We start from the raw sequence: 24456 nt of genomic DNA on the forward strand, positions 1-24456 counted from the left end.
CTCCTTTCTTCTCTCGCACGTAAAGCTGAGATGGATTGAGCTGATGGGCTTTGGCTAAGTAGCAGTTACAGGAATGTGCACCGTGCATGTGTGTCTCCTCTGCTTTAATTGAAATGCATCTTCAGTATCCTGCACATGCATGATGAACGCCTCCATTTAGCACTTCCAGCTTCAGAAAGGTGATGGACCTCATTTAGGCCAACGATTTATGGCCTGTGCTTAGCTCATGTCTTCAGTAATGGCTATCTCTCTCGCTCTCTCTCTCTCTCTCATTACCCCTCAGTCTCTCTCTCTCTCTCTTTTCTCTCTCTCTCTCTCTATCTCTCTCTCATGTGTCTCCTTTACTATGCGCCAGCAATATCTCAATTCATTTCCCTTCATTTCATTTGGCCATCTTAATGGACAAGGGAATGGGGAAATGGAAGCCATTACTGAGCTCTGGACTTTCATTATTCTCTCTCTCTCTCTATCTCTCTCTTGCTCTCTTGCTCTCTCTCTCTCTCCTTGCCCCAGTTCTCTTCTGTAGGCCTCTAATGGCGAATGCTAATGAACAGAGACATCTTTAACAAAAAGCTTTGAACCACAGAAAACGGCCTTCTGTTAACTAGAATAGATGTTTTATAGTGTGTGTGTCTGTCTGTGATGGACGTCGTTCTTTCTGTGGAGGCGCTCGTGAACGTTACCGATTCGTGTGATAACGCAAGTCTTGGCTGATCGACTACGTTTGTGATAAAGTGGCGGGAGAATTGAGTAAATGTGACTCAATTTGACAGTAAAATGTTATAAAGTTCAGGACTTTCTGTGCTCTACTGTTTTCTATCACTGTGTAAAAGATGCACGACTCTATTCGCGGTACAATTAAAAACACTTTGTAAAAACACACTGCCGATAAAGAAAACTTCAGAAACGTACAGAGCCCTGCTGGTGACATCCCATATAAATGGAAATAATGTGTGGCCACACCTTGTTAAGGCATGGGAACCAGATCCTAATGCATGGCCACGACTTCCATGGCCACGATCAAGACCATGCCTTGGTCTTAATTATCTTGTTCCCATGCCTTATGAAGTCGTGGTCACACATTAGGATCTTGTTCCCATGCCTTATGAAGTCGTGGCCGCACATTAGGAGCTTGTTCCCATGCCTTATGAAGTTGTGGCCGCACATTAGGGTCTCGTTCCCATGCCTTATTAAGTCGTGGCCACACATTAGGATCTCGTTCCCATGCCTTACTAAGTCGTGGCCATGCATTAGGATCTCGTTCCCACGCCTCACTAAGTTGTGGCCATGCATTGGGATCTTGTTTCAGTGCCTTACTAAGTCATGGCCACGACTTAATTATCTTGTTCCCATGCCTTATGAAGTCGTGGCCACACCTTAGGATCTTGTTCCCATGCCTTATGAAGTCGTGGCCACACATTAGGGTCTCGTTCCCATGCCTTATGAAGTCGTGGCCACACATTAGGATCTTGTTCCCATGCCTTACTAAGTCGTGGCCATGCATTAGGATCTCTTTTCCATGCCTTACTAAGTCATGGCCGTGCATTAGGATCTCGTTCCCACACCTTACTAAGTCATGGCCATGCATTAGGATCTCATTCCCATGCCTTACTAAGCCGTGGCCATGACGTAGTTATCTTGTTTCAGTGCCTTACTAAGTTGTGGCCACGTATTAGGATCTCGTTCCCACTCCTTACTAAGTCATGGCCTCAACATAATTATCTTTTTCCCACACCTTATTAAGTCCTGGCCACTGTAGAACAGACTCTATATCACAATACCTACATTTAGAGTCGGTTATTCATTCAACCTAATGAGAAACTGTAGAACAGACTCAGTTTATATCACAATACCTACATTTAGAGTCAGTTATTCATTCAACCTAATGAGAAACTGTAGAACTGACTCAGTTTATATCACAATACCTACATTTAGAGTCGGTTATTCATTCAGCCTGATGAGAAACTGTAGAACAGACTCAGTTTATATCACAATACCTACATTTAGAGTCAGTTATTCATTCAACCTAATGAGAAACTGTAGAACAGACTCAGTTTATATCACAATACCTACATTTAGAGTCAGTTATTCATTCAGCCTAATGAGAAACTGTAGAACAGACTCAGTTTATATCACAATACCTACATTTAGAGTCAGTTATTCATTCAGCCTAATGAGAAACTGTAGAACAGACTCAGTTTATATCACAATACCTACATTTAGAGTCAGTTATTCATTCAGCCTGATGAGAAACTGTAGAACAGACTCAGTTTATATCACAATACCTACATTTAGAGTCGGTTATTCATTCAGCCTAATGAGAAACTGTAGAACAGACTCAGTTTATATCACAATACCTACATTTAGAGTCAGTTATTCATTCAGCCTAATGAGAAACTGTAGAACAGACTCAGTTTATATCACAATACCTACATTTAGAGTCGGTTATTCATTCAGCCTAATGAGAAACTGTAGAACAGACTCAGTTTATATCACAATACCTACATTTAGAGTCAGTTATTCATTCAGCCTAATGAGAAACTGTAGAACAGACTCAGTTTATATCACAATACCTACATTTAGAGTCAGTTATTCATTCAGCCTAATGAGAAACTGTAGAACAGACTCAGTTTATATCACAATACCTACATTTAGAGTCAGTTATTCATTCAGCCTGATGAGAAACTGTAGAACAGACTCAGTTTATATCACAATACCTACATTTAGAGTCAGTTATTCATTCAGCCTGATGAGAAACTGTAGAACAGACTCAGTTTATATCACAATACCTACATTTAGAGTCGGTTATTCATTCAGCCTGATGAGAAACTGTAGAACAGACTCAGTTTATATCACAATACCTACATTTAGAGTCGGTTATTCATTCAGCCTGATGAGAAACTGTACAACAGACTCAGTTTATATCACAATACCTACATTTAGAGTCAGTTATTCATTCAACCTAATGAGAAACTGTAGAACAGACTCAGTTTATATCACAATACCTACATTTAGAGTCGGTTATTCATTCAGCCTAATGAGAAACTGTAGAACAGACTCAGTTTATATCACAATACCTACATTTAGAGTCAGTTATTCATTCAGCCTGATGAGAAACTGTACAACAGACTCAGTTTATATCACAATACCTACATTTAGAGTCGGTTATTCATTCAGCCTGATGAGAAACTGTAGAACAGACTCAGTTTATATCACAATACCTACATTTAGAGTCGGTTATTCATTCAGCCTGATGAGAAACTGTACAACAGACTCAGTTTATATCACAATACCTACATTTAGAGTCAGTTATTCATTCAGCCTAATGAGAAACTGTAGAACAGACTCAGTTTATATCACAATACCTACATTTAGAGTCAGTTATTCATTCAGCCTAATGAGAAACTGTAGAACAGACTCAGTTTACACTTTATTATTAATTTCAAATATTAATTTTGTATGTGTTTGAAATATATCACTGTTAGGATTGATTACATGTAGTTTTTCTGTCATGTAATCAAGCTAGTCTGTAATTGTAGAACCACAAAGTGCCTCTTTGTGGTAAATGAAGCTGTTAAAATGGAAAATAAGTGTAGATACAGGGTAGGTGGTCCGTGAGGGTCTTCCCTTCATGCGGAACTGATGTACACGTTAGAATCAAGTGATTTTAACACATTCTGTTTTGCAGTGTGTAAACGTGAGCCACACTCTGTTGAGTCAGTTTGGAAAACGTCCAAAACCGTTTCACTCGCAGCTTCCTGCCCTGAAATCTCTCCCCCAGAACCGTCCCCCAGCCTGTAGCGTCCAGCAGAGTGATCACTGACCCGCCCTGCGGTCTGGCAGAGCGCCAGGTCCGTCCCTACAGTCTCACACTCACTCACCTCCCCGTCCCACTGCTCTGGCCTACATCACTCTCTCTCGCTCGCTCTCTCGCTCTCTGCTGGAGGGTTGCCAGGTCCTCTTCCTTTTCACTCCCCTCGAATCTGCTCTCTTTCCAAAAGTCCTTGGCTAGAACGTCTCCTGCTGCACACTAAAGCGTCCCCGAGGAACACTTTCATGGAAAGAGTGTCACATTCCTCCACCGCACACACACACATATATATAAAGACCCTTTCCATGTGGGCGGTCAGACTGTAAATCTAGTCTACACTATATATGTATGTATGGGAGTGTGTGTGTGTGTGTGTGTGTGTGTGTGTGTGTGTGTGTGTGTGTGTGTGTGTGTGTTGACTGGTTTGGTTTGATATTATCATTATTTGTCAGCAGCCTTTCTCCACCTCAGAAAGATAAGCAGTTACTGTGTCAGCAAAGTGAGCAAAGCAGCTTCAGCTCCATCTTCCCCCAGTCTTCTGTAGGAGCCTCTGAAACCTGCCAAAGGAGTAGAAATGAAAAACAAACCCAGATCACACCGACCCAACATTCACCACCACTTGCCAATCAGATGAAATCAAATGCCATCAAACGTATCAAGCACCATCAAACACCAACAGTCCCCAGCAAATACTAACAAATGCCACCGAACGACATTCGACACCAACAAATGCCAGCAAACACTGTCAAACACCAACCAACACTATTAAACATCATCATTGTCCAACAATCATCATCAAATGCCAACAAACATCATCAGACACCAGCAAACACCAACAAACATCAAGCACCATCATTGTCCAACAAACATCAAACACCAACAAACTGAAACAAACACCAACTAACAAACATCATCACCAAGAAACCCCAGCAAACGCTAACAAGCACCAGGGAATGTCATCAAACACCAACCAATGCCATCAAACATCATTAAACACCAACCAATGCCATCAAACACCACCATTGTCCAACCAACGCCATCAAACACCATCGTTGTCCAACAAACGTCATCAAACGCCACCAGATGTCATCAAACACCTTCAAAACACTAGCCATCACCATCAAACACCAACACCATTAAACACCATCATTGTCCAACAAACGTCATCAAACGCCAACAAAAGTCATCAGACACCAGCAAACACCAACAAATGCCAACAAACATCATTAAACACCGTCATCATTGTCCGACAAACATCATCAAACACCAATAAATGTCACCAAACACCATCAAACGCCAAAACACTGAACATCACCATCAAACACCAACACCATCATTGTCCAATAAACATCATCTAATGCCGACAAAATGCCCACAAAACACCTTCAAACACCAACAAACATCATCAAACACCAACTAAAACCATCAGACACCATCATTGTCCAGTAAGTCATTGAACCCTACAAATGTCGTCAAACGCCACCAAACGTCATCAGTCACCAGCAAACACTAACGCACACCTTAAAAACCATCAACCGTCAACAAATACCATCAAACATCATATAAGACCAACAAAGGCCATCAAACACCAACAAACGCCGTCAAATACCATCAAACACCAGTGTTCCCCAGCAAACACTAACAAAGGCCAGTGAATTCCATCAAACACCACCAAACACAGCCATTCCCAAACAAATACCAATATTATCTGGCAAGCACTTGCAAACGCTTAACAATCCCAAACAAAAACACCACCAAAAACATCAACAAGCATCAGAATTCTCCAGCAAACACCATCATTTTCCAACAAACACCAACATTTCACATCAAATACTTACAAATACTAACATCCCCCAACAAACCAACATTCTTTTAATACATATCAACATTCTCAAGCAAGGTTTGTCATCCTCCAACAAATACCAGTGTTATCCAGCAAACACCAACAAGTACTGACACTCTCAAATCAACATTCTCTAATGAAGACCAACATAAAAACCGCCATTATCCTCCACTAAACACCATCCTTCTCCAAAACACCAACATTATCCATCATACATGTAAGCCAAGGGAACCAGTGGTGGTAGAACATTCTAGCGACTCCAAATTCTTACAGATGTTTGGTTGGTGTAATCTGGACTATATACTGTCTTTATGGTTGGTTTTTCGCGACATATGGCTGTAGCAGTAGTTCAATCTTAATCAGCAGAACCGCCTGCAGGCCTGGAGATGTTCTGCTTGTTGTTTTGGGAGAGGTGTTATTTATTGAATGACTAATGGAGAATAATGAATCAGTTATGAAAGAGGAAGTACATGTGGGAAGTACAGCCGCGGCAAATATGTGTCATGGGTCAAACAATGAAGCTTAAAGGAGAAGCCTGTTACTCCTGAAACAGACTGTTTATACAACAACAGCTGGACAGTCATTCAACACTTTGGTTTTGATTGTTAAAAAAATACAAAAGCACCATTCAGAGCTGTGCAAAATAATGAAATACTACAAGCTTCTTATGGTGATGCAGGTTTGTTGTGACAGCAGCCATTACTACTTCACATATTAAACACAGCTCTGGATGTGAGAATAAACACCACATTGGAAGCCTTTTTAGTTAAATTCCACCAGTTTTTCAAAATGTTCTGCATAATTCAGTGTTTAAGATGTAAACAGAGTGATTCAGAGTGGTTTGGTGTGAAATGGTTTAGATGTCTTTACAGTGTTGGTGATAGGAACCAGGGGTCGCCATGACTACAACACAAATATAGACATTTTATTCGCTATCAAAACCACCAGTGAACCTACACGTGTTTTCTGAGTTTATATGGAATGTTGATGATGGAAAATAGTGGAAAATCTGAAATAATAAGTTTTCTTTGGGGACTATTTTGTCTCACAAATGCATTTAATTTGAAAAGCTTCTCAAAACCATTTAATTAATAACTCTATGTGAGGAGCTTTTAGAGGTGGACGTCTGGTTCCTATCAACACCACTGTGAACAGTTCTGACTCAGTAAGGTTCTCTGGAACAGAGCGTTTCACACCAAACCACTCTGAATGACTCTGTTTACATCTTAAATTATACATGTTTCAAAATATTGTGGAAAAGTTGCTTCCTGTCCATGTAGGAGAGCAGGGTTCAAGCCCAGCTCAGGGAAGTGCATGCTGGGCTTCTAGTGCTTTGTTTCAGTAATTTCAGAGAACTTGTAGAGAGGAGACATACACTCTATAATGTCTTCCGGGTTTCTCAAATGCTAGAGGGCGCTCCCGAGCAAGTCCAAAATAAATAGGGTTAAGACGGAGCATTTGAGCAAAATCATAGTTTATCAATGCTTAAATATTTCAATATAAAATAAAACATTCATTTCCTGAACACAGAACAGCATAAAACATTTTAACACTGCTGTTTATATTTTAAGAGCTTTTAAATTCGAGTTATAGGAGTTTAAAACGGTGCCTCATGTACGTTCATGACGTCAGTGAGTGCGAACGGCCAATGAGCTGCTCCGCTCGCCAGCCACCATCAGTACTCAGTAGCAGTAATGCTAACCAGTCAGCACTCAGTAGCTGTAATGCTAAGCAATCAGCACTCAGTAGCAGTAATGTTAACTTATCAGCACTTAGTAACAGTAATGCTAACCAATCAGCACTCAGTAGCAGTAATGCTACCCAATCAGCACTCAGTAGCAGTAATGTTAATCTATCAGCACTCAGTAGCAGTAATGCTAACCAATCAGCGCTCAGTAGCAGTAATACTAACCAATCAGCACTCAGTAGCAGTAATGCTAACCAATCAGCACTCGCTAGCAGTAATGCTAACCAATCAGCACTCAGTAGCAGTAATGCTAACCAATCAGCACTCAGCAGCAGTAATGCTAACCAATCAGCACTCAGTAGCAGTAATGCTAACCAATCAGCGCTCAGTAGCAGTAATGCTAACCAATCAGCACTCAGTAGCAGTAATGCTAACCAATCAGCGCTCAGTAGCAGTAATGCTAACCAATCAGCACTGAGTAGCAGTAATGTTAGTGTCCTGTTGCCCAAAACCTGTTTGCTGTAGAAAAAAGGAAACATACAGGTGAGTTTTCTTTCCTTTGTTTAGTGAAATACGTCCTTCACTTTCTAAAATTAAAGGAAACTTCTGGGCCAGTGATTAGAAACTATTTCAACTTTTCGTTTTTAACCGCGTAGCTCCATTTGCTCCCACTCGCTCGTGGGCGCCCTCTGCTGTTTTGCAGTCATGTTTTTGATATAACGGGGGAAATAGGAAGTGGCCAGGCTCCTCATAAACCGGCTCTGGTTATATAATTATGTCACTCTGTTCTGTCATTGCAGCCCTTAATGACGGGTTTATCACAGAAACTCATATAACAATAAAAATCCGATTTATCACGTAGTCCTGGGTTAAAGAATAACCTGCTGAGATCATTCGCGAGCTGTAAAATGCTAACATGAGGTTGAGTAACAGAACCCGAGCTTTTCTTCCTGCCGTCGGCTGTGAGTGTTTGCAATATGTCATTTATTTCTTTCTGCTGGTGGAATATATTTGAGCTGGAAGCTCTCTTCACATACAACACCAAGAGTGATCGCTGTTGACAATCGCCATCCATCCACACACACACACACACACACACACACACACTGAGGGCCTCATGCTTCACTGGGTTTGACATTCTCATCCATTAGTGCATGTAGGTGAGATGAGGTCCGGCACCACAGGCAACCTCGCAAGGAGAAGTGGAAGATACTCCGAGTCCGCGCTGCCTCGAGAACTGGCACAAATGTCAAACGTGCTACCGCAGCGCTGTTGAAAATAGCAAAGGTCAAAGTGCACAGCCTTTGACATTGCACATTCTTCCTGTTTACCCATCAGCCCATAAATACACACACAGACAACACGTACATTCAGACCAGCAATTAAATACAAGTTATTGATTTTTTTGGAGATGCTTGTGAGGAGATTACAGATAAAATAATCTCTTTGCTTAAGGAAGGAGGAAGTCAGAGTGAAAAACCAGGAGTTTCCACAACAAGATTAAAAGCTACAGAGAAAACGGGGCTCCTAACAACCACCTGGAAGACCTGGTAGACACCAAAACTGCCCCCCTTCAGATAAACAGCACTTAAAGCTTTCATGCTCTCGAGTTACACATCCTAGTTACCAAGTGAACACATCTCGTTTGAATGGCTAGACAGTAGTCGCAGTTGCTTGCATATCCACATTGGTTGCCATAGTAACGATGCACGTGTACGTATCACTGCTGTCGGAGCAAAACCTCATTCCTCCAAAATGGTAACTTTACAGGAGAAGGGAAAAACATGCATTACTTTCAATGTAAGTCGATGGAACCAGACGTTTTTCCAAGTCATTTTGGGCCGTTTCCTTTGGCCCATTCATCATGAAGTTTGCACACAATGTAAAGGGCAAAAGGCTTTTTTAAATTATCTCAAAAACTGAAAAATGACAAAAATTGAGATACGAGGTTTTGTTACGACAGCAGCGATACGCTGACTAACACGGCGTTAGCATAGGCTGAGCTGGTCAGCAGACTGCTAATGACCTACCAGCTGTAGTGATATGAGTCAGACTTTGAGTTCAGATCTTTTGATGAAGCCGTCGCCGTAAAATACAACGTACAGTGCTGTGAAAAAGTATTCGCCCCCACCTGATTTCTTCTATTTTTTGCTAATTTGTCACAGTTAATGTTTCGGATCAATCAACTAATTTTAATGTAAGATACAGACACTGTGAGTAAACACAAAATGCAGCTTTTTAAATGACTTCCATTCATTGACGATAAAGATTTACTCAAAACCTAAAAAAAGTGAAATTAATTGAAAAATAATTGCCCCTAAACCATAACTGGTTGGCGGTAACAACAGCAATCAAATGATTGCGACAGCTTGCGATGAGTCGTTTACATCACTGTGGAGGAATTTTGGCCCAGTCGTCTTTGCAGAATTGTTTTGATTTGGCTACATTGGAGGGTTTTTGAGTGTGAACTGACCGTTTAAGGTTGTGAGATGAGATTCGAGCCACACCAGAACCTTAATTTTGTTTCTTTTGAGCCACTGAGAGATGGACTTGCTTGTGTGCTTCAGGTCATTGTCCTGCTGCATAACCCAAACGTGCCCCGCCCACTCCGTAAAAAGGGACGTTAAATGTTGTTGTTTACTGTATTTACCGATGTTATTCCTTGGTTTAAAGTGTGTGTTCATGTTATTTCTGTTGCATGTTGGGCCTTTGGGGTAGTTAGTGTGGCTAGAAATGATCTGCCTGCTATACCAGGCTGTTGTTCATGTGCCTTTTCTGATGGCGTCTCATGGAAATAATGGCCTCTCCTGCATCTCCTGCCAGTTTCGGTGTTGATGCCGATACTGTATCCATATTGGTGCACCACTAACAGATACTGCGTTTAAGTGCCAGTTTCGGTGCCGATGCTGATACAGTATCGGTATCGGTGCAACACTAACAGATACTGCGTTTAAGTGCCAGTTTCGGTGCTGATGCCGATACAGTATCCATATTGGTGCAACACTAACAGATACTGTGTTTAAGTGCCAGTTTCGGTGCCGATGCTGATACAGTATCGGTATCGGTGCAACACTAACAGATACTGTGTTTAAGTGCCAGTTTCGGTGCTGATGCTGATACAGTATCAGTATCGGTGCAACACTAACAGATACTGTGTTTAAGTGCCAGTTTCGGTGCCGATGCTGATACAGTATCCATATCGGTGCAACACTAACAGATACTGTGTTTAAGTGCCAGTTTCGGTGTTGATGCCGATACAGTATCCATATTGGTGCAACACTAACAGATACTGTGTTTAAGTGCCAGTTTCGGTGCTGATGCCAATACAGTATCAGTATCGGTGCAACACTAACAGATACTGCGTTTAAGTGCCAGTTTCGGTGCTGATGCTGATACAGTATCCATATTGGTGCAACACTAACAGATACTGTGTTTAAGTGCCAGTTTCGGTGCTGATGCCAATACAGTATCAGTATCGGTGCAACACTAACAGATACCGTGTTTAAGTGCCAGATACTGTGTTTAAGATGCCGATACAGTATCCATATCGGTGCAACACTAAAAGATACTGTGTTTAAGTGCCAGTTTCGGTGCCGATGCCGATACAGTATCCATATCGGTGCAAGACTAACAGATACTGTGTTTAGGTGCCAGTTTCGGTGCTGATGCCGATACAGTATCCATATTGGTGCAACACTAACAGATACTGTGTTTAAGTGCCAGTTTCGGTGCCGATGCTGATACAGTATCGGTATCGGTGCAACACTAACAGATACTGTGTTTAAGTGCCAGTTTCGGTGCCGATGCTGATACAGTATCGGTATCGGTGCAACACTAACAGATACTGTGTTTAAGTGCCAGTTTCGGTGCTGATGCTGATACAGTATCAGTATCGGTGCAACACTAACAGATACTGTGTTTAAGTGCCAGTTTCGGTGCCGATGCTGATACAGTATCCATATCGGTGCAACACTAACAGATACTGTGTTTAAGTGCCAGTTTCGGTGCTGATGCCGATACAGTATCCATATCGGTGCAAGACTAACAGATACTGTGTTTAAGTGCCAGTTTCGGTGTTGATGCCGATACAGTATCAGTATCGGTGCAACACTAACAGATACTGCGTTTAAGTGCCAGTTTCGGTGCTGATGCCGATACAGTATCCATATTGGTGCAACACTAACAGATACTGTGTTTAAGTGCCAGTTTCGGTGCTGATGCCGATACAGTATCAGTATCGGTGCAACACTAACAGATACTGCGTTTAAGTGCCAGTTTCGGTGCTGATGCCGATACAGTATCCATATTGGTGCAACACTAACAGATACTGCGTTTAAGTGCCAGTTTCGGTGCTGATGCTGATACAGTATCCATATCGGTGCACCACTAACAGATACTGTGTTTAAGTGCCAGTTTCGGTGCTGATGCCAATACAGTATCAGTATCGGTGCAACACTAACAGATACTGTGTTTAAGTGCCAGATACTGTGTTTAAGATGCCGATACAGTATCCATATCGGTGCAACACTAACAGATACTGCGTTTAAGTGCCAGTTTCGGTGCCGATGCCGATACAGTATCCATATCGGTGCAAGACTAACAGATACTGTGTTTAAGTGCCAGTTTCGGTGTTGATGCCGATACAGTATCCATATCGGTGCAAGACTAACAGATACTGTGTTTAAGTGCCAGTTTCGGTGTTGATGCTGATACAGTATCGGTATCGGTGCAACACTAACAGAAATTATTCAGAATTAGTCTGAATGCACATCCCTGTTAAAAACATTCCATCGAGCTGCCTCTGGCTGAGTGACATCACACCGTCCTCCCTCTGTATGTGTACATTCTTACATACAGATGCACATACATGTACAAACATACACTGTATGTAAACATATACATCCATATATCGGCATACGCTCACACACGCGCGTGATGAGCTGAGTGAGTTCACTGCTGTGTAAAGGGGACCTGTGGGGTTTAACCTACTTAGAACAGCATTTAAAAATGTATGAGTGAGATTTGAGCGCTGTGCACGGCACAATAAGGAATCCACACTCGCTTTGATCTCCCTCTCTCTCCCTCGCTCTCTCGCTCTCTCGCTCTCTGTGCTTTTCTTCTCCCCCTCCTCCTCTGAGCTAAAACTTGAAATGGAACCCTACAGACTTTCCCTATGCCTTCTGGGAGATTTATAATCCATATTCCACATGGGAGGAGATCTGAATGAGATTTATCTGCTCGAAATTTCATATCTGTTTTGCGGAGGCGTTTTGGGGGGGGAGGGGGTAAACTAGATTAGCGAAAGATAGATGGAAGATGGAAGGATGCTAATATAAACAGATGGACCGACGGAGGGAGAGATGGATGGTTGGATTTTCGGCACACAGGCTGGTACACAAACACACGCGGTGGTATTTCAGGACTGTGCGAAAGTCAGAGACCACCCTTCTTTTGGTTCAAGAGAACATTACACAGAAGCCTCAACAACTAAATACACCATCGACCGGTCATTTCAACTGATTTCTTTAAGGCAGAACTTGTAGCTACTATAGGTTGTGTGTACATTTTAAGTTATATCTTAAAGCTAAGTTGAAACTATGTTACCTGGTGCAACCAGTTAAATTCTAGTAGCTCGTAAACTTGAACGTAGTAGCAGTTTGTGTTCAAACTAGGCTACAATTGAACTGCCGCAACTGGCTGCTGGTGTAAATGGCCACACGTCTCACTTATGATCAGATCACTCGATGTTAATTCCAGTTATAAACAAGGCCTCGGAGACATTCACCCAGTGCTCACCTAGCAGTAGAGCTGTTTAACTCCCCAGTGTTCAGATATGAATAGATACTTTTTCTTCTGTAATGTTCAAAGAGCTTCCTCGCACCTTCCTGCTCATCCACTTCTACACAAACTCGGCCTAATGAGCGTCTCCGGCAGCCGCTGTATGTGAGGAACACAGGGGAACTCCTGGGCTGTGTTTTCCCACGCTGTCAGCTCGCTAACACACTGGAGAAAAACCTGCACTCTAAAAAAACCTGCACTCTCCTTTCTGTCTCTCTCCATATCTCATTACTCTTCCACCTCGCGTTCACTGCCACAGCAGATCCAGTGGAGGAGATTCAGAGGAGGAACCATCAGGGCTGCCATGTTGTTGCCACCTTTCTCTCTCCTCTCTCGTGTACTTCCCTAGACAGAATTTGGAGAAGCCACTAAACACTACATTAAAGTAGAGCGAGTCTGTTGAGCAGCTTTATGATGATCCAGCGCTGATAAACACAATCTCAACATGTCTGCCGGTCCGCCGCCCCGCCCTGCGCTCTAGCTCTGCTCAGGAGAACCAAACTCTTCATTCCCTCCACGATCGGAGCTGAAACACAGATTTAAAACGGAAACAGTGAACAATATTTTTCACACAGCGTTTTGGAAAAGCTTTTCTGTCAGCTTCTCATCCAGATGTTTCCGTTCCACCTTAAATTCTGCTGCAGTTACAGTCTCGTGTCTGTTCACTGTTCAGGTAACCGCTGCATCATTTAAGGTGGAGCGAAGAATTAGAATAAGAAAGTGGCGGATAAGCCGAGTTCAGCCTCGTGGAAAGAGGAACAATAACATTCAGCTGCTCCAGGATGAAAACTCCACTTTAAATCTGGTTATCTGGCAAATAGTGGGTTATTTTCATAGAATTATGACTACAGAAATGATTTTCTCAGAACTTCACTCCGGGTTTCTCCCTTCAGCTGCCTCACCATGTGAAATGATGTGAATCCTGATGGTAAGATGTGCTGAATCATGAATCATCACCTGTAATAATTTGTCAAGCTGCCTGATTTTACTTGGAATCTATGAATTTATCACCATATTGTCTGTAGCTACACACAAAAATGGGTGAACTACGTTTATGATGGTTTAATATCTGCTGTATCCGTTTATCACAGACTCCTTAGAGTGGATTCGAGGAGTCGACCACAGAACCTGGAGTCCTGAATCCCTAGTTTAGAATGAAATGTGCTGTACGGAGTAGCCTGTCTAGTAGATTTAGCAAGTTAGCATTACTTATAATGACCTTCGACTTCCTTAACTCTCTCCAGCTTTGGAAAGCCATGTTGATGTTCATATTCAGTGTCCAGTTGAATATCCAGGATCAGCAGCTATTGGCTACCCAAGACAAGCAGTTCATCCTGCTGTGCAAAGTACTACTAAGTTTGCTAGCTAACTAGATAAGCTCTACGTAGCTCATACGTTCACCTGTTAATGTTCTTAAACACATCCTTTAAAAAATCACACTTTTTTACTGTTTGTTTTACTGTTTGCTAAACATAACCTAACTAGCCAGATAGCCGGTTAGCAGTGCTATGTGGTAAGATAACTGATTAGCCTGTATGAGAGACTCAACCTTATCTGTCAGATGAAATTACTTAAAATTTGTACCCATTTGTTTATCCTAATCCTAGTTCAGTATGGAAATAGCTCATAAACGATGTATTTGTGGAGTTACCTGTTGCTCTGCATGAGCAGGAGCATAGATATACATACCTAGATGCCGCATTGGGTCCAGCCAGGCCATTTTGGGGCAGTCAACATCGCTGCTGGACCACATTCAGTACCATTACAGAGTGTCAGTTTAAGAAGGATACTGTCCAAAATTATACTATCTCCAGAAAATTGCTCTCAGAAAGCGGGATAGGATTATATAACGGAGGGAACGCAGCGATCCACACTCATGTCTGTGTGATGTTTGTGTAGATATGGCCGTGTGGTTGGTGAGGCACAGAGAACCTGTTGATGTGATCGTTTTTCCTCTGGGTTTATATTAAACTTATTTCATTTAATTGTCTATTCAGGGGTCTTAACATTATGTAGTAGTTATTTATTTACAGCGATGGTTAAAGCTTTGTAGCTCGGTAAGTTACAGCATTCCTAAATCCGTGTAAATATTCATAACAGATTAACATTAGCACCTTCTTGCATGAGGTTTCTTATTTGCCAGCTTCTTGTTCGAATTTTCCCGCTCCACCTTAAATGGTGCAGCTTCAGGCACCAGAAAGTAACTGCTGCACCATTTAAGGTGGAACAGGAAAACTCCAACAAGAAGCTGGCGAAATAGGAAGCCAACTTTAGCTTCGTCCTTCTTACTGTGCTTTGGAGGTTTATTTTATTTCTGTGTGTATTAAGATTAGAAGTGATTCGCACATTGATGGATCTGCTGATGTGTGTGAGTTTGTGTTTTTACTCGCGCTAAACTCGGTTTTTAAGGTCAGGTGCAGACTGAATACTTTCCTGCTGGTCCAGACGGCTAATTAGCACGATCAGTTATCAAAGTAATAAAAGCTACCGAGAGCAGATCCGCGCAGCCCGGATTAATCTGTGTCTGAGGATTATAACTAAACAGATTTGGTGAAAATCGGTTGAGTAATGAGGAAGTTGTGGCCGATTTAATCCTGAGACTCTTCGTCTCTCAGTACAAGTGAATTTGTTCACAAACGGATCTTGACCTCTCCAACATGGCGGACGCAGATGTATCGCCTCACATAGAGAACAGCAGGCATCGCGGCATCTAGGTATGGATATCTATGAGCAGGAGGCACTGGTAGGAATTTGAAAAACAGCAAAGGCGCCGTCTGATGATGTCACTAATTGGTGATTGGACGATAGCGGTGTTTATACAGGGATAGAAAATAAATGATTATCCAGGATGAAAATCACATCATGCCGGTGGTGGAACTGGCAATTTTGATGTTTTAGTCACAAAAAAATGTGAGAATTCCTAATTAACACTGACTAAAACATCATCTTCCTCTCTTTCTTTTAGGGACCGACGTTTATGCTGCCGCCAGCTGATCCAGGAGCATCATGTGACCTCCAGTGTTCATCCTCCCTTCTCCTCCTCTCCCTCCAGCTCTGATTGGTCAGTTTCCGCCACTCAGGAGAAGTGTTAACTGGACTGGATACACACCAGAAGCAGCCTGGGCACGTTTTTTGCTGTTTTCTCAGTCTTAGGAAACGTGAATTTTCATTTGACTTGTGTCACAAACATTTTTTCCGGTTTTAAAACCTGGATTGCGCGAACGTTTTACGTTGCCTGCTCGCCTGACCACACATAAACAGGCCCAAATTCATCCACAATACAAGGAATATAAGGAATATTAACCATTTTCTTCCCGCTGGACCGTCTCAGGACCTCAAGATGGAGATGTAGATGTTTGCGTGACCGCGGATTACAGTGTCCGAGCGGCCATGTCTGGTAATGGAAAGCCTCTGCCGGGGTCCGGCGGGGTCGGAGCCCCTTTGGGGGCGTTCCCCATGCCCCCGTACCCCTACTTCTTCCCCCACATGCTGGGGAGCCTGTCGCCTCCCGCCCTGCCTGGACTTCCTGTGAGCGGATACAGCACGCCGTCACCAGCCAGTGAGTAACTCAACATCTACTGTGACCTTGGGCTTGGCTTAGTGACCTTTCTGAAGGTTAACCCTTATAGGTCTGGAGTTATTATCAGTGCTAGTAAAATCATGCTGTATTGTTTTATGAAGTATTTTTGGCTCATGACTTGTTGAAACACGTGGAGAAACTGTGGGAAGTTCAGATTTTAGATGTTCAATCCGTTTGTGTTGTAGGAAGATACTTTATCATGAAGATATTTTATCATGGTTTGAATTTGACGAGTCTTTGTTTACTCTGAAACATGTAGACTTGAATATGTCTACACACAGAATGTAAAACAGATGTCAGTGTATTTACAGAAGTAATGTTTCTTAATATGCAGTTACATATAAATTATAAGGTAAATCAAATGTATAGTAGAATGACCATCATATGACTTTCAAGGGTTAACAGTCGTACTTTCTCACCGGCTGTAATGTGAAAACCTTTCTTTAAATATGCAATTAGTCCATTTTTTACTGTATACTACTTGCTAGTTGCTAACCGTCCCATTGCTAATTGCTAATAGCTAGCTCAGTATAATGTATAGTGCTCTCTGACTCTTTGCTGCTAGTAAAAGTTGCAAGTATTCGAACCGTTGCTAGTTGCTAGTTGAAGGCACCAGTGGTAACATATAAGCTGTGGTACCTGCTATAGTTGCTCGTTGAACTGTTGCTAGTTGTTTGTAGTTGCTAGTTGAGTAACATAAAAGCTATAGTATCTGCTATAGTTGCTCATTGAACTATTTCTTGAGCTATCTTGCTAGTTAAGCTTCAAACTAACTAATAAGTGACTTGCTAGTTGTCTGATGTTGCTATTTGTGAAGTTGTTTGTGTTGCTAGTTGCCAGTTATAGCAATGTTACAGTTTGCTAATTGAATCATTGCTAGTTGCTTGTAGTTGCTAGTTGAAGATACTAGTGGTAACATACAAGCTGTGGTACCTTCTACAGTTGCTCATTGAACTGTTGCTGGAACTAGCTTGCTAGTTCAGTTGCAAACTAACTTATAAGTGAGTTGCTAGTTGCTAGTTTGATGTTGCAATTTGTAAAATTCTTAATGTTGCTAGTTGCCATTTATAGCAATGTTACAGTTTGCTAATTGAACCATTGCTAATTGCTTGTAGTTGCTAGTTGAAAGTACTAATGGTAACATATAATCTGTAGTAACTGTTATGGTTGCTCATGAACTACTAGCTTGCTAGTTAAGCTGCAAACTAACCTATAAGTAGTTTGCTAATTTATGTTGCCATTTGTGAAGTTCTTAATGTTGCTAGTTGCTAGTAGCTCTTACATATGCATGTTATAGTTTGCTAGTTGCTTGTAATTGCTAGTTGAAGGCACTAGTGGTAATATGTAAGCTGTAGTACCTGTTATAGTTGCTCATTGAACTATTGCTTGAACTAGCTTAGTTAAGCTGCAGACTAACTTATAAGTGAGTTGCTAGTTGCTAGCCTGATGTTGCTATTTGTAAAGTGCTTAATGTTGCTAGCTGGTAGTTACATAGCAATGTTATAGTTTGCTAATTGAACCATTGCTAATTGCTTGTAGTTGCTAGTTGAAGGTACTAGTGGTAACATACAAGCTATTACTTGCTAGTTGCTCACCATTGCTAGAACTAGGCTAGTTGCGAGCAAACTAATTTATGAATTATAGTACTTGCTAGTTGCTAATTGCTAGTTGAGCTGTTGCTAGTTGGTTTCTGTTGCTAGTTGTAACATATTGTACAGTTTTTAGTGGAAATGTTGCTTCTTACTTATAGTTTGCTGGCTTTATTATTATTATTGTTAAGTGCTTTCAAGTTGTATCTGACTCAAGTTGTATCTGGCGATCATATAGTGTATGAATATCCAGTCTTCTGACTGGGTCGTCAGGCTTCTGAAGGGCTGGATCATCATTGTAACCACCATCTTGTAGCTGGTCGTCCTCTTCCTCATTTACCTTCGGCTTTTCCAAGCATGATGGTCTTGTCCAATGACTGGTTCTTCTCGAAATACATCCAAAATAAGAGCTTCAGTTTGGTTATCTGGGCTTCCACTGAGAGGTGAAGCCTGATTTGGATGAGGATCCATTTGTTTGCTTACTTTGCTGTCCTCTCAAAAGTCTGGTGGGGTAGAATTACTGCAGAACTATTGGTGATCATGATCTTGTGGAGTCCCTCAAGGTTCAGTCTTAGGGCCTTTGCTTTTCTCTTTTTACATGTGACCTCTAGGTGATGTCATTAGGAAACGTAATATAAATTTTCATAGCTATGCCGACGACACCCAGTTGTACTTTTCCATTCCTTCTGATGATCAAGACTCTGTAGAGAGACTGACCAGCTGTGTGTCAGATATTTCTTGCGAAATTTTGTACAATTAAATCATGAAAAAACTGAAATACTGATCGTTGGTACAGAAACGCAGAGGAAAAATGCTTTATGAGAAACTTGGTTCTTTAGCTTCATATACCAAACCTGAAGTATGAAACCTGGGTGTGATCTTAGACTCTGAGCTCTGTTTTAAACACAGTCCCTAAAGTAGATTTATATCATCTGTGAAATATTACTAAAGTTCAGCCTTTTCTCTCTCAGAGCGACGCGGAGAAACTTGTTTATGTACTTGTTACAAGCAGAGTTGATCACTGTAATGATCTTCTTACTGGACGTTCTAAAAAAACTATACATCCTTTACAACTGTGCTTTAAAAGAGCTGCACTGGCTGCCTGTATCGTTCAGGATAGACTTTAAAGTTCTGCTACTAGTTTTTAAGGCTCTAAATGACCATAAAGCTCCGCTTACATCACAGAGTGTCTGTCTGTTTATGATCTTAGATCTGTAGATACTGACCTTCTACAAACACCTTCAGTAAAATACAGAAAACGTGGAGAGACTCTTTCAGTTAAGATAAGAGCACGGTATTCCGTACACTTCAGTATTTTGTACACTTGCAACTTTTCCTGTTTGTGTAATAAAAAACACTTTCTTGTCATTTGTCAGCGATACATCTGAGACATTGTCATATATCCTTTTTTCCATCAAATCGGTTGGCAAGACCATCTAAGATGGGTTTGGACATCAAATCTGTGCAAATAGTGACCGACCCCCCAGCGCGACCCGGAAATGGCGGGTGGGGAAACCCAGGGATGCGAATGTGAATGGGGTGGGGAAACTTTCACGGCCAGTTAAAATGCATTTTAGCACGTTTAAACATCACATTTAACACTAAAACGAATATTAAACAGTGGATCATCACCATGAAACACAGTATGCTTAGTACTGAGCTGTTAGGCAGATTTTGCTAGGCAGATTTTGCAGAGTCCAACCAATCATTACATCCTGTATGACTTCGGATTTTTCCGCAATAACTGCTGAAACGAGAAAAGTGCTGAAGTACTGTACGGAATACAGCACTCTTATCGTTATTCTGCTTCTAAACTGTGGAGCTCAGTTCAGCTTCTATTAGCCAGTCGAGCTCAGTGCTCACTTTTAATAAACATCTGAAAACGCAGCTCTTTAACTCAGCGCTTCATTAAAACTCTACATCTCGTGGGTTTTATCTTTTAATCTGATCTATCATTTTCATATATGATTCTAAATTATTACTTAGAATTTCTTGTGTTAGTGTTAAGCTTTATCTCCTGTCTGTAAAGCACTTTGAGCTGCCAGTGCTCTGTAAATAAAAATGAGTATAATTAATGGTTTTATTATCACATCCAACTCAGAGACTTTTCTTTGGCCTGTTTCCTTCTTGTTTTCATGCTTTTCTTGCTTGTGAAAGTGAACATCACTTTTCGATCTTTAGTCAGGGTAGATTTAAGAGTCGCCCCCGTATTTTTCCAGTCCTTGCTATTTTTGTATTTTTTTATTTTGCAGTTTAGCTTGTCTGTCTTGTCCATTCAGAGAAATGACATGCCTAAAACAGCCCGTAACATGTATGCAGTGTCTCCGTGTCAGTCTCCCAGTGCTGTTACTGAGTTTGAAGGATTCCTTTCAAAGCAGAAACGGCTCAGACCTTGTTGAATGATTTATACATGCACTCGTATGTGGTTGAGAGCTGACACGGTGATAAAACGCGTCTATTTTTTTGCTCTTCGGTGCATTTTAGCGCCAATCTGCAGCTCTAGTGGAGACGATGTCCTTCACATTGATGTGAACAGACTAATTGTGCTCGTTCATCTGATTGGCATGTTGTTTGAATGGAGGCCATGCATGTAATGGTGTGGGCAGCGGGCTGGTGGGGGGCTGATGTGTCAGATCATGTTGATTTGTTTAGCCTCCCTCAGACTGATTGGTCTGTTTTAAACTTGAGGCGTAAAACCACCGGAATGTTCCTGAGCAACGCACGGATGCCATCCTACTCACGATGCCCGGGAGGCATTCGGCCTTGTGTGAACTCGTGGAGCGTGAGAGTGTGTCTGTGTGTGTGTCTGTGTGTGTGTCTGTATGTCTGTGTGTGTGTCTGTGTGTGTGTCTGTATGTCTGTGTGTGTGTGTGTGTGTGTGTGTCTGTATGTTTGTGTGTGTGTTTGTGTGTGTGTGTGTCTGTATGTTTGTGTGTGTGTGTGTATGTGTGTGTGAACTGTTTGTCTGCTAACACACAGCATGAGGGTGCAGATACGGAGCGTCCTCAGGATCTGACAGATACGCTGAGTAATCTAATACAGCAGTGATGCTGATATACTGCATTATTGCTGTGTCGTATTTCTGACCTACTTCCTAATTATAGTAAGAGTGAATGCTGAGCGCTGTGCCTTATACTTTAACCCTTATACTCTGACCTTATTATTCTGTTATTAATCCTATAAATATTCCAGGCTTCTTACATTATAAAGTTTATTATTCAGTAAATGCATGGAAAACAATGCAAAAGTGTTAATCTAATTACTATGAATCATTCAGTATCTCCTATGATTTATTCAGTGTCTACTATGAATTATTTATTGTCTACTATGAATTATTCAGTAGCTACTATAAATTATTCAGCATCCACTATGAATTATTCAGTATGTTCTATGAATTATTCAGTAGCTACTATAAATTATTCAGTATCCACTATGAATTATTCAGTAGTTACTATGAATTATTCAGTATCCACTATGAATTATTCGGTATGTTCTATGAAAAATTCAGTATCTACTATGAATTATTCAGTATCTACTATGAATTATTCAGTATCCACTATGAATTATTCAGTAGTTACTATGAATTATTCAGTATCTACTATGAATTATTCAGTATCCACTATGAATTATTCAGTAGCTACTATAAATTATTCAGTATCTACTATGAATTATTTAGTATCTACTATGAATTATTTATTGTCTACTATGAATTATTCAGTAGCTACTATAAATTATTCAGCATCCACTATGAATTATTCAGTATGTTCTATGAATTATTCAGTAGCTACTATAAATTATTCAGTATCTACTATGAATTATTTATTGTCTACTATGAATTATTCAGTATCCACCATGAATTATTCAGTATGTTCTATGAAAAATTCAGTATCTACTATGAATTATTCAGTATCTACTATGAATTATTCAGTATCCACTATGAATTATTCAGTAGTTACTATGATTTATTCAGTATCTACTATGAATTATTCAGTATCCACTATGAATTATTCAGTAGTTACTATGAATTATTCAGTATCTACTATGAATTATTCAGTAGTTACTATGAATTATTCAGTATCCACTATGAATTGTTCAGTATGTCCTATGAAAAATTCAGTATCTACCATGAGTTATTCAGTAATTACTATGAATTATTTAGTAGAACCATTTTCAAAACATTCTATATAACAACACCTTCTCCATCAATCTGAAGAACTGTTTCACCATGCAAAGGTACATTTAAGCATGAAATGGTTCTATATAGAACCCATGGTTCTAAAAAGAACCATTCCCTTTACTGAAGAGCTCCTTCACTCTTAAAAAAGATGGTTCTTCAAGGGTTGTTTAGTAAAGAAAATGGTTCTAGATAGAACCATGAACACTCAAAAACGCCTATGCATGATTAAAGGGTTCTTTGCATCATGAAAGGGTTCTTCAGATTGATGAAGAATGTGAATGTGTTAAACATAGTTGAAGATTGACATCGTAATAATAGAAGAACCCTTTTGGATGCTACATAGAACCATTTTCAAAAAGGTTCTATATAGAACTTCCTACTGCACTTTCTCCATCAATCTGTGCACGTTTTAATGGTGCAAAGAGCTCTTTAACCATGCTAAGGGTTCTTTAAATGTTCCCGGTTCAATATAGAACCATTTTCTTTATTAAAGAACCTTGAAGAACCATCTTTTTTAAGAGTGTACAGCGCAAAACTGAAGAATTAGTCGTCAGACACCAGACGCTTCCTGACTGTTAGACTGCTCTTGATGTCAAGGGGGGAAAACAGTGTAAATTAAATAATTTGCTGAACTGTCACTTTAAGAATAATCTCCTCTGCGTGTCTGAGGTGACAGTAGAGTGTAGAGCTGGCAGGTCGGAGTGAATCTGGTGCTGAAGAACAGCAGGAGGCTCTACAGTCACGCAGGTGAGCGTAGCCCCCCCTGGTCCCGGGGCAAATAACACACTCCTCTAATCTCCACACACTCCTGTCTAACGAGCGCTCTCTGCCACTCATGGGGGCTAATTATTACACACCCCCCGCTGGGCTCGCGAAAAAAACACTCGGCAAGCTGCCACATGAAGGAGGGGAACACCGCGACGGTCGGTGCGCAGTGTGAGGAGGAATCTGTGCTGTTTCTCACTCAGAAGATGCGGAGGCTTGTAGACAGGAGGCCCCGCGATACGGCTGGATGTAGAACAGTGTGTCTCAGCTCTGGTCCTGGAGGCCCACCGTCCTGCACCGCTTAGTGCTTTTCCTGCCTTAACACGCCATCTTTGACCCAATAATGGGCTGTTAATGAGCTGAGTAGATGGTTTAGGTGTGTTGGGGCAGAGAAAGTCAAATTCAGTTTGAGTTGAATTCTGATCAGTTCAGTTTAGTTCAGTTTTGTTCATTTTAAATCAGTTAATTTAAGTTCAGTTCATTTTTTTCTACTTTATTTCAATTTATATCATTTTGGTTCAGTTCAGTTTAGTTTAATCCATTTTAATTCAGTCCAGTTGTACCCGGAGGGGTTCCGGGTGTACTGGAAGGGGTTTCAGTTGTACTGGGAGGAGTTTCGGTTGTACTAGGAGGAGTTCTGGTTGTACTGGAAGGAGTTTCGGTTGTACTGGAAGGAGTTTTGGTTGTCGAATGTGTCTTGGAGAGACAGATGTGTTTACGCTGCTAAAATGTGGCTGAAATGCGTCTCAGTTCACCTCCTAAAGTGGTTTGATGGGGTTTGTATCTGTTTTAAATGCAGCTTGGGTGCATTTACATTCGCATTTTTATGTGGCTGGGCCTCCAAATATAATCTTAATGCTCAAGACACATGAAATCACCAGGTGTAAACAGGGTCTCAGACCCCCAGTTACGGATGGCTGTGGCATCACCCGGGATCAGTTTATTGACATCCCAATGTCAAGGCCGACGCTTAGACGGTTGGGAGTCCCTGGTTTTTACCATGTTGTTCCCTCATTAGTCTGAAACTTAGTTTTACATGATTCAATAATAAGATAATTGGTTGGGAAATTGTTTATATTCTAAGCTCATAAATGTAGAGTGTGAACTTGTGTGGTGACTGAGTTAAACAGTTTGAGAAGCTGTATGAATAGATTGTTTGTGAAAAG

The 24456-nt window shown here is 41.1% G+C and overlaps 1 protein-coding gene across 3 annotated transcripts in view; it reads left to right on the top strand.

The window, feature by feature from the left end:
• The window catches only part of rarab (retinoic acid receptor, alpha b), a 196974-nt gene that overhangs the window by 60043 nt on the left and 112475 nt on the right, over positions 1-24456 (top strand). For all 3 annotated transcript variants that reach the window (XM_036589170.1, XM_036589172.1, XM_036589171.1), the window contains exon 3: positions 16145-16738. In XM_036589170.1, coding sequence (XP_036445063.1) covers positions 16570-16738 — 169 coding nt within the window. In that variant the 5' untranslated portion in view covers positions 16145-16569. The remainder of the gene's footprint in view (positions 1-16144; positions 16739-24456) is intronic.

Source organism: Colossoma macropomum, unplaced genomic scaffold (assembly GCF_904425465.1).
Source record: "Colossoma macropomum unplaced genomic scaffold, Colossoma_macropomum, whole genome shotgun sequence".
Classification (NCBI taxonomy): Eukaryota; Metazoa; Chordata; class Actinopteri; order Characiformes; family Serrasalmidae; genus Colossoma; species Colossoma macropomum.